Source organism: Protopterus annectens, chromosome 4.part1, assembly GCF_019279795.1.
Source record: "Protopterus annectens isolate FY-2018-M chromosome 4.part1, PAN1.0, whole genome shotgun sequence".
Taxonomy (NCBI): domain Eukaryota; kingdom Metazoa; phylum Chordata; order Ceratodontiformes; family Protopteridae; genus Protopterus; species Protopterus annectens.
The window spans coordinates 752,666,152-752,678,338 of record NC_056734.1 but is presented as its reverse complement, the minus strand read 5'-3'; the positions used below and the strand labels follow the sequence as shown (position 1 = coordinate 752,678,338).

Sequence of the window (12,187 nt, the reverse complement as noted above, 5' to 3'; positions counted from 1 at the left end):
TTTAAAAAAGATGTACATAAGTTCAAATATGACATAAAACTTTTTAAGCCATCAGGTGTTCCATACCATAAGACAAAGATGTCATCCAAAAATCTTAAATATAGTCCAATATTTGAAAAGAAAGGACAATTAAGCACATACCTATTTTCCCATTCAAGAAGAACTAAATTAGCGAAAACGGGTGCGCATGCCGCACCCATTGCTACTCCGCTAATTTGTTGGTAATATTCTCCTTGAAAATGGATATAATTTGAATCTAATACTACTTCCATAAGTTCCAAAATTAAAGTTATTTTATCCTTAGGTAAAGTGGAAAACTTCGTCAAACTATCACCAAAATACTCATGTCCTTCATTTCTAGGAATACATGTAAAAAGATCCCTAACATCAATTGTCAAAAACATACAGTCTTCTTTCCATAAATTATCATTAATTTTACTAAGAAATTCCCACAAATCTTTTACCAGATGTGTGGTCCTACTAATAATATCTTTAGTGTGATAATCAATATACACAGCTAAAGGATGCGTCTTTGAATTTTTTGCTGATGCTATTGGTCTAAACGGGGGCTCAGAAATTGACTTATGTACCTTAGGTATTCCAAATATGTTGGGAATAACAGGATATTCCTGTTTCAAAAACTTATAAGTCTTGTCATCAATTCTGTTTTCAATAAGATATTCTTCTAATAAAGAATCAATTCTACTATACCCAATATTTCATTAATAGATACAGGTACATACGTTTTGTTGTCCAAAAGAATATTAGTAATCACATTATTATATTCCTCTCTATTATATAAAACTACTCCCCCACCTTTATCCACCTTCATGATGCGAAAAATGTCCTGAGTCTGTAATTCTTCTAATAATCTTCCTTCCTCACTAGTCAAGTTAGAATTTTTAGTTTGCCATCTATTTTGGACATATAAATCATACAATTCTTCTGTAACTATCCTTTGGAACATTAGAAGTACTGGATGAAGCGGGGGGTTAAATGTGCTACTCCTTACCAACTCATTGTACTGACCACCATTATTTTCAATTTCGTTATTATACAACATTTTTAAATTTAATTTCCTTAAATATAGTTTTAAATCCAGATGGTTAGCTATGTCACCATATTGTGATTTCACAAATTTAAAACCCTTTGAAAATAAAGAAAAATGCAATTTAGTCAAAGTACGAGATGTATAATTGAATTGTATGTCATGTGTATATCAAACTGCTTGAAGGTATTTGCAAAGTGCTGTTTGAAATATAACCACAGTGTACCCTACTGGTAAAGAACAGAAATGTACATGCATTATTGTAACTGCTTAAATGTATATGTTTTAGCAGTGGAAACTGGAATATAGGAGGTTAACCTCAGTCTAGTAAATTTTAGAAAAATAGCTGACATTAAATTGCTTTATGGCTATACAAGAAAAGATGACATATTCGAGTGTCAATGCAGCAAGGACACACAATGTCTAAAACTAGGGAACCTTCTGTATTGTCTTTGAAGTGTTTTATGTTTTTATGACTTCCAGCATCTGCCAAAGATCTGAGGAAAAGCTCTTGTCTATGTATTTTTACAGGTAGATGCTAAATGCTACCAGCTGCTATCAGTGGTTGTTTTGGGACTGGGGACTAGAAGTCAGATGACAAGAAATGATATCATTCTGCAAGCTAGCCCAGCAGTAATATTTGAGACATTAATTTGAGAGGTCTGTTAGAGAGACACAGCATTCTGCATTCTGCCTTTGACTTGACAACACCTAGAAGATCCATTCACCACATCTGCCTTGCTCTTAAGTAAGTTTCTAGGGAACATTATAATTCTCTTAGATATAGTCAGGAATATAGTGAAGCACAGTTTAGATGTTTTTTTCTTTCTTTATTTGAGACTGTCCTGCAATGTTGTTTTAAATATTTTCTGTGGTTTTGAACCGTCCCTTCAGAGAATGCATAAGAGAACATATCTACCATATGAATAAAGGTAATGTGGTTAGTGCATTGGCGAAGCATGTTTTGAGTACCAACTCCAGTCATGGTTTTAAATTTTTAGTAATTGCTAGGGTTTATGAGAATGTGAAGCAGGGTGATATATGTGCTAAGAATGAGGATTTGGAATCCTCATGGATAGTGAGGTTTAGGGCTGATGTAGGACATGGGCTTAATGAATCAGTTCCATTAGTACCCAAATTAAAGAAGAGACCCCTAAGAAGGTAGTTATTAGTACTGAAGTATAGTTTTAGTATGCATTATTTATGTATGTTTTTAAATTAAATTTATATGTCTTTTATATGTGTTGTGTGTTTAAATTTGTGGTTTTCTATTTGAATTTGTATCATGTGACATTTGATGTATAAATAGGGGTGTGTTTGTTAGTGCTTTTGTAATACACCTGATGATGCCTGTTTGGTGAAAGTGCTTGTGTTTTGTTGCACTACAGTAAAAGTTTTGAACTGGATATATCAGCTGTCTCTGTGTCTTCTTATTCGTTTGTTGCTATTATTAAGTATAGTTAAACCTTTCATTGTGGCTGATCTGTATAGAGATATTTAAGTTCTGAGAGTACCTCTATATTTATTTGGTGACACTGTGTAGGCCACTTCTAATAGCCTTGCTCTTGGTCAAACTACCATTTGTATTAATATTAATATTACACAGTAAGACTGGACACCCTTTGTTAAGGGCCTTAAAGTAGCTGATTAGAGTTGACTGGTGACAGTGATAACTACCCTATAGTTTGGGCAAAAGGGGGCATAGCAAGCCAGCCTTTACCAGATGTGTGTGTTTGTGTGTGTGTGTGTGTGTGTGTGTGTGTGTGTGTGTGTGTGTGTGTGTGTGTGTGTGTGTGTAACTCAAACCTCAAAGAGTGTGTATGTCAGCTACTTGGGCAGGGACAGGAAGCACTGGTTAGACAGAGAGGTCACTGGAGATCTTGGCTTGGCCACTCAGCTGAGAGGTCAGCCCAATAGCTGTGCCACTGGGGAGTCTTACAGGGGATCTGGAAGAAGGTAGCAAAACCATCCCCGGACTGACTGCGGTCCCTCTGTGCTCTTAAGGGGACAGTCCCTGGGATTTTTGTTTTGATTCAGCCTTTGTTTACATTTCAGGTTTGCCTTTCTGAGCATGCTCAGCTTTGGTTGAGGGGGGTGGGGGAAGTGTGCCTGAAGGAGGTTTAAAAGGTGTTAGCCAAATTCTATCTCAAATTGCAGTTGTACTGACAACAGCTCTTCCTGTGAGCCATACAGTAGTTTAATCTGTGCATTTTACCTGTTGAGAAAAGTAGCCTTTAAGACATTTAATGATCTGACTGCTGCTGCTACTCTAGAAAGCACATAAGTAATGCAAGGTTTTTAAAACATTAGTAAATAGAGTTTTTTTTTGTTTCTTTCACTTCATATTTTATTTTGTGGTGATTGTGAATCCTGGCCATCTACAATAATTTTATGACACGGCTAATACCTATAGGAAGCATCTGAGTCAGGCAAACAGTAGTACAAACCATATTTCTCTTTCTTTCATGTTTTATTGTATTCTGATTTTTGAATACTAGCCTGGTATAGTGACTTTCTGGCCTGCTAGTAATTCCATAGAAAACAAGTGCATGACAGAAGATTGGAGCATTAGTAGACACACTTTTCTGTTCCATTTTCAGCTTCTAGTTTGATATGTGCTGATTTCTGAATACTACTAGACAAAAGCACTACATTTTATGAGCAGGCTGCTTGTACATTTGTAGAAGCATGAGTGATGCAAAATTTAAAAACTAGTATAAACTGATGTCCCTTTTCCCTGGCACAGCTTTCTTTATTTTAAGTATGAGCCAAGAGCTGGGGACTTAGTTCCCCAGTCCATTGTAAGTTGGAGAGGAACGCAAATGCAAAGATTAGTTTATGCTGGGAGCTGAAACAAGACTGGAACTGTGGATTTACAGGATATTTAAAAGTAAAACGACACTGTGGGTGGGACTGAAGTGACGTGTTTAAGTGGGCTTGACTTCTGTCAGCTTAACTTGGACCCTAATTGTAAACACTGGGATTGCCCCTTTAAGGGAAATTGCTCTTGATGCAGAGAGCTGCATCTGGAAATACTGCGTGTGTACTTACCCTCCCAGTCTTCATCCCCCACTGGTGCCAGTGGTGAGGATTGACGCTCCTTGATTACTGGTCCAGTGGTGGAGTGTCACATGAAGTAACAGAAAATATGTCCAAAATACAACAATTTATAGCTGGATAGCACATATTAGAAGTTCATTGAAATGAAATAGGTGAAATAAAATAGATAAAACAGAAGAAATAGAACTGAACAATATTTAGAGAAAAAAGTGCAAGGTCAAAAGCACAACTTCAATAAGAGGTACTTTGCATAGCCAGACCTAGGACAAAAATAATGAGGAGACACATACCTAGGAGAAAAATAACGAGGAGACACATACCTAGGACAAAAATAACGAGGAGACACAGACCTAGGACAAAAATAACGAGGAGACACAGACCTAAGACAAAAATAACAAGGAGACACAGACCTAGGACAAAAATAACGAGGAGACACAGACCTAGGACAAAAATAACGAGGAGACACAGACCTAAGACAAAAATAACAAGGAGACGCAGACCTAGGACAAAAATAACGAGGAGACACAGACCTAGGACAAAAATAACAAGGTGACATGAAGAGTTCAGACAGAGAAGGACAATCTGATAAATGTGTACTGATGCAAGAAGCCCCAAGTAACTAGTTTTAATTTGCTACTAGCTCACTGTATCTTATGGCAGTAGACCTTTCATAGTGTCTCCCTCTCCTTCAGCTGATGGATAATTTTCAATTGGTTCTTATTCTGTAGTTTGTAGTCATGTTACTTTCCTCCTCTCCCCATATAAAGTTCTATAATCTTGCAAATAGGAATTTAATACTAAACTGTTTCAGTTGGTTTGTGAATTTTTGTTCACTTCCTATGTACAAAATGGCATCAATGTGTTTTTCTTCTTGCATTTTTACTAAATATTGACTCAGATAGATTTATTGCATTTTGATAGTGGAAATAAAAGAGACAAAACAGAAGAAATAGAAATGAAATCTAGAATATAGAAAATATAGAAATAAAATATAGAAATCTATCTATCTATCTATCTATCTATCTATCTATCTATCTATCTATCTATCTATCTATCTAAAATGAACATAAGGCTTTCTCTAGGTGAATCATTTTTGAGTATGATTAGGTACTTCAATTATGATATACTGATAAGCCTAAACAAATGAGGAATATGTCTAGTTTACAGCCAGTGAAATATGGCTTATTGGCCTGAATGCATTAATAAAGGCTTTGTCTGTCACTATATATTAAAAGAATCAGTGTCCTGGAACATGTATATGTTTCTAAGGGTTAATATGTATATTTCTCATGGTGCCTGTAAGACTTTTTTTCTTGTCTCCCTTCTCCTCAGGTTTCACATTAGTCATGTCAGCCACATTACACAAATGTCATGAAGTCTCCAACATCAACACTTAGAACTCTAATGTTTTAAAATTAAATAAAATCAACAGTTTAGCTTTGTTTCCTCATCTTAGTGTTGTAAGAACCTGACCATAGGATGGGAATAGCTTTTTCACCTCCATCTCTCCTGTTCTGATTGCTAGCTGTCTTTTCCAATCAGGCTCGCCAGTCAGCAAACCTGTTACAAAGTCTCCTTCATATTCAGCTTAAAAGACAATAGTTGTGTCAAACCTTATGGCTGGTTCAATGTCAGTAGGCATTTAATAGGACTTACTTGTGAATAATCACATTTTGTTTAATTAACTCTTAATTATTCAACCTCTGAAACATCTAAAACCTTAGGAGGTCACTATCTAAAACAGCATTACAACCTAGGCCACAAAACACAGAAACATTTTTTTTTCAGGGGAGCCACATGCACATGCTGAGGTGGAGAAAGTCCCCTACCCCTGAACTATATGTATACCACCTCTGAGACTGCACAGACTCAGAGAAGAGGGAGAAAGTGATAAGACTGTAACATTTACCTTCTCAATCCTCTTCACGTCTAACCAGACCTTTATTAGACACCAGAGACCTTCCTGTAATGACATTCTGAGTATTAATCAGCTGGCAGCTGCCAAACAGTAGGTTTTCCAGTTACTATTATATACCTGCATGTGCCAGGTCCAAGACTCTTAAGGTCTACATTTCTTCAATGGAGTTCTTCAATCTTTCACTGAAGACTGCCATGCAAGTTTGAATAGACCAGACCTGCAGGCTGTGAGTGCTTTCTGTTAGGTCAGGTCTGCATATATAAACATTTAATTCTCTTCATCCTTAAGCATCAGACATGTGCAGGGAACTTGGCTGCCTTTTTGGGAAAGTGGTGTGGAGGCATCTTGCACAAGAAAGCACAAGACCATCATATAATTCTTCCTATAACTTCCTATTGAACTTACTTCAATGCCTACCCCTGCTTTGTTCAAACAAAAACTTAGACTTTATCTTAATAATCAATGGATATGTCCATGCTTTAACCCCGACTAAACTCTAACTCCCACTAATTTCCTTTACCTATCCCTCTCACTCTCCATTTACCTTCTTTCTATGTGCATGTATTACTTCCATTACTTTGTATGAGTTACCTCTCTGTAATATTCCTTCTCCTCTTTCAGGTTTCATCTCGATCTATCATAATCTAATTCTACTTCTCAGTATAATGCAGTAATACTGTAACCAAGTAAATTATCTAACCTAACTCACCGGCTAAGTCTCATATTGTACTCTTGTGTATATACATTCTGAAAGATATTTTAAGCAAATGTTTCTTTTTATCGCATAATTCTGTATATGTTTTCTTTAACTTGTTAAGTAGTAGTTAGTGGAGCTTTTCTCCTCGGGCCTCCACTGAAAATGGACATGTATCCAGTTGGACTAGCCCGGTTAACAAATGTAAAATAAATAAATAATAAATAAATAAAATAATTACTACTGGCAAGTAAAAGTGTTATGACTTGTTGGGGAAGTGGTTTTGTTTACCAATCACAAGCTGAAATAGCAAACTGTTACTGTAGTTCTTTCATTTTTTATTCTTTTCTCAGTGGGAAATGAGTGTACATTCAGATGATATTTTTGAGGGCACACAATACATAAGGGCAAAGGGCAGTTATGGCTGATATGGTTTGTTGGAGGGCAGTATCCATCAAGGAGCAAAGCTTGCAATTATTATAATTTGTAGCAACTTCTCAGTCAGAGGTGGTGTACATTCTCAAAAGGGACACAGTCCACTGGCATAATGTGTGCACTTTGTACCCAAATAGCTTATTAAGAATATTGATTTTTTTTATTACTGTGGGTTGCCTTACGGGAACTGAAATATGATTTCTTACATACAGCTAACAAAATCCAGCATTTCACAAGGCTTTTGCTGTTCCATTTAGGCAATGTATCTAGTATTACCTTGGTGTTGTTTGAATATTTCTTGCAAAGTGTGGTTGAACTGCTGTGCACTAAATCAACATTAGACCAGAAGGGGAAAAATGACATTTTTATCATGAGCCAGGGCAGCATTTATATTTCTGCGTACAGAGTGGTGTACTTGTATTGCTTACTATAATTTTTTCCCCATTTTCATTGTCAGCAGACTTATAGCTTGGGCGCACTGAAGGTGGTGACTGGGTGGAAGTTGTCAGGAGGTGTGATCCACATACCATCAGCATTTATTCATTTGCGTGAATGCTGGCAATGTCAATGTCTGTTTGTCTGTAACTGCAGTATTTTTTGGCTACTTAAATAATCACCTCTGGACTTTCAGATGTAGTTATTTTTAACAGAGCTACTGCTGTGATTGTTTACTCTGGCTTTTCTCTTATTGGCCTCTAAGAGCTAAGCCAGACCCTTAGTTTGGTTCTGGCTTTGCTCTTCTTCAAAAATGCCAGACTTGCCCACCTTTAGAGACTAGTTTGACTAATGCGTAATTCACATCATGTTGCAGTTATCTAACCTGTGCAGTGAGTGGCGAATAATCTTTTCTGCTAAGGTGCAGTGCCCTTAGATGTGATTATATTAAATTTGATGGTGGTGATGTAAGGGGGTATATAAGGACTTTGTGACACACACACACACACACACACACACACACACACACACACACACACACACACACACACACACGCACACACACACACACACACTGTGTGTGTGTGTGTGTGTGTGTGTGTGTGTGTGTGTGTGTGAGAGAGCCATTTCTAACTAGTCGTTTCTATTTGATATGGCATTTGCGTTTACATTTATGGACCCAGCAATGACAGTGTAGATTCTTAATTCTTTTGACAGTGAAGCAAAACATGTATTGTTACCCAATTTAAAAAATTCCTGCTGTTGGGAACAGTTATAAACTCACCTATCACTTTTAGATAATGAAGTTATTACCACCACCCTAGAAACAAGATCTCAAAATAACATAACAAGTTGATTAAATTCTACTTTCCATATATCTGCCATTTTTGAAACACACACACACTTATTATTATATAATACCTTCAGTTTAATTTTTTACATCCTATCTAATTGTGGAGTGTCAGTCTCCTGAGAGAAATTTCACCTTTTTTGAGACACAGGTGGCTCTCTGACTTAATTGAAGCCTTTCACTTTGAATTCCTTTAAGAATACTAAATATACAGCTGCTGCAAAATAAAGATGTGAAGGTCTGAATTATCTGACAAACTGATTTGTTGATAGCATAGCAAATTTAATTAAAGAAAAAAATGTTCTTGTTTGTTAACTCTTGCCTTTTTTTGTTTATTTTGCTTAATATTTTACCGCGATAAAACAACCTTACTAAGGCATTTTGAATGTGCTCTGATTATATGCAGAGGGTGTTTTTTTCTTCATCTGCTGTGTCCTTTTGCATCCACGTGTGCATTTTACATAACCAGATACATATTTAGTCATGTTTTATTGTTAATGATTCTAGGCCACTAGGTTGGACAGTATGTTGTGAATTAAAAAAATGGTATTGTTTTGTGTCTACTACAGAATTCAGTGGAATCGCCTTTTCTGCTGTGTTTCTAAGTTTTTGAATGATACACGATTTAACCATATTCTCTGACAAAAACAACATTTCAGTAAATTGTTTTATATGGCTTTTAGCAAGCATTGAAGAACTAGTTACCTATCAAAGTACACAATGAGCACATGGTGTATTTAATTGATCTGAAATGGTTTTCTCTTAAGAGATTTGCTAACACCATTTTGCCCCTCTGTACAGCACAATATTCCAAAGTGTGTGTGTGTGTGTGTGTGTGTGTGTGTGTGTTTATATTTACATTCATTTGGCTTAAGAGATAACAGAACTTACATCTATTCAGGATGCATTAGGAATATTTATTGATGTTAAATAAAAGCAAATATGTAAAAAAAATGAATCTACAACTTGAATTTTCATAAAATTTTCATATTTTTTCCAAGAATTAATTTTCTTTGTTTTAGTAACTTCCAAAGCACATAGCCTTGACTGATTTATATTTGAATATTAAAATCTATAAAATGTTTACCCACAGTTTTCTCCCTGGCTCCAAAAACTTCTCGGGCCTCCTCAAAAGAACAGACTTCCTCAATACATTCCCTTTCCAGGTTTCCAGGCTTTGTTTCTTCCAAAAATGTATTGGCCCTGGTCTTTCTGACTCGTAAAACTGAGCTTGCATCCTGCTTTCCTAGAAATACTGAGAAAAAAAAAGACAAATATATTTAGTCAGGACACTTCAACACAGACAGTACCTCTGTCATTTGATGTAAAAGAGTAGACTTCATAAAGTAACTGATACTGTTCTTTGATAACTATTTTCCATCAGCTATGTTTTCTACCACTTCAAAAAATACATTATATAGAACATAGGTTATTGAACATTATGATAATGAGCCTTATTCAAACACCAAAAAAGTCACAGAATCTTCTGTGGCTATCAACAACTACTTTGGGCCTCCCCCTTGCCATAAAGTGTGTACTGCCCAGCAGAGAGGCACACCAAGACCCAAACACAAAACAGACAGAGACAGGCATACACATGTGCGCGCGCGCGCGCGCACACACACACACACACACACACACACACACACACACACACACACACACACACACGCACACACGCACACACGCACACACGCACACACACTAGAAATAATTCAGCTCTGGCTTAGAACATTATTTGTTTACTACTGGTTTGCGTCATGTACATGTATTTATACCTTCATTCTGCACTAAGTCTGGTCCCATGTAAAATTAATACTGAATAGTTCTACTCTGGCATTTTGATGACCTTGTGCATAGATGTAACTGAAAATACAATGTTTATTCAGGTCACAAGTTGCTTTATCCAAGGATGCAAAGCATATGTTGAAAAAACATAGCCTCATGAACAGAAAATGTCCATGTACACATTTCTCCATCATTCAAGTAAAAGCTGAAATATAAAGACAGCTTCTGGATGAGGTAAAATTAATGTTTATACTAGAAATGAACCTTTTTTTCCCATCTAGAGCATACAATTCCAGGCCAGATTTATACAGTTTTCTCTACAGCTTTTTATTTATGTATTTATTTATTTAAATTTGTTAATAGGATAAGTGTACTTGTCAAGTGATCCTTTTCAGGCATGACCCTGGCACAGTTAAGGGTAAGCTGAATTGAATGAACAGTCCTTGGTTACAGATCTGGACTTTATTTATAAAGTCATACATACAGAATAGTACAATTTATGGTACAAGCTTCCTACTCTAGGCAGTTGGAAATATCCTTCCTTCCTGGGAATCCCTCCCCAGGCATCAGGACTTACCTTTGATTGAGGTGCATCAACAATCTCCACTCAAACTTAAGTCTTCCAATATGAATGACAATGAGCAGGTCTATATTACCACATCGAAAAAGCCATTAATCGAACAGCTTTATAATTGAAAATGCTTATAAAATAACTCTGTATTGTGAGATCGCAGTACAGTGAAGATCGGAAAATTTGCCCTTTCCTCACTGTAGTGTAATCTCGGAGCTGGTATATATAATTAGTGGGGGGGCTGTGCCCCCCACAAAAGTGAGTTCTATTAGCTGCATTTTTGGTTAGAAAGCTGTTCCATTAATGGCTTTTTCAATGTGGTAATATAGACCCCAATGAGCCTCCCTCTTAATACTCGAAAATATGGCATACAGGAAAATAAGTCTCCCCTGTTTAGACTGTAATGACACTGAAATGACTAAGAAAAGCCCTCCAATATCAGAACAAAATTGTGTAATTGGTATCATATTGATCCAATAACCATATGTAAAGGAATTTCTCTTCTGTCTAATACATAGCATTATCTGACTGCTTTTAAAGAAACAATATTATTTACTTCACACAGTGGCATTAACAATGTTTTAAAACTAACATTTTTAAAATATAACTTTTTTTACAGTATTTACATCACAGCATTCAGTACCTTAAAATGCCACAGGGCATGACATTTCAGACTTTTTCAAGGTTTTTTGAAACAGGTCTTGATCTTTCCAGAAAGTCTGGCTTCACCATTTGAGAAACATTGAATAAAGCATGAATTGTGGAGGGGATATATTGTTTACATTTAATACTATAGATGTAGATGCACACCAGTGAAGATTTTATTGGTCTTGTAAAGTAGAATATTATATATATATATATATATATATATATATATATATATATATATATATATATAGTCAACTGCACTGGTTTAAAAGATCTTGAGTGGATAACAAACAAACAGAAAAACATTATATGACCAGAATATATTCACTTCCGTATTCCTGTACTTTAACAGGTATGTTAATCTTTCTTGTTTCCTGTCTTGACATAATATAAGCAGATGTCTATTACCTTCCAAAAATGTTTCCATAATTTATGTGTCATTGCCTTTCACTGGAATAATCTTCTGATACATGTAAAAAGACTATGTTTTGATTCTGGCTAGACTCCAGCTTGCTATTGGAATGATTTTTTTTTCATTAGCTTCTACATTAATGAAATCACATTTACAATAAGACAACAGTCAACAGGTGCTTGCAATGTAGCAACAGTCAAAATACCCTGTATGGACCACTGCTTGATGTAGAACTTAACTCAATTAACAAGGGACCAGTTTATGGACAGGAGTTGAATGAGCAATAGTCATCAACTCTAAGCAATACAAAAGACTGTGACAACCCATT

General features: G+C 35.9%; 1 protein-coding gene across 1 annotated transcript in view; it reads right to left on the bottom strand.

The window, feature by feature from the left end:
• LOC122801037 (coagulation factor IX-like) overlaps nt 1-12,187 on the bottom strand; it is a 255,068-nt gene that overhangs the window by 232,462 nt on the left and 10,419 nt on the right. The window contains exon 2 of the mRNA XM_044070500.1: nt 9,532-9,695. Within this exon, the coding sequence (XP_043926435.1) occupies nt 9,532-9,695 (164 nt within the window). The remainder of the gene's footprint in view (nt 1-9,531; nt 9,696-12,187) is intronic.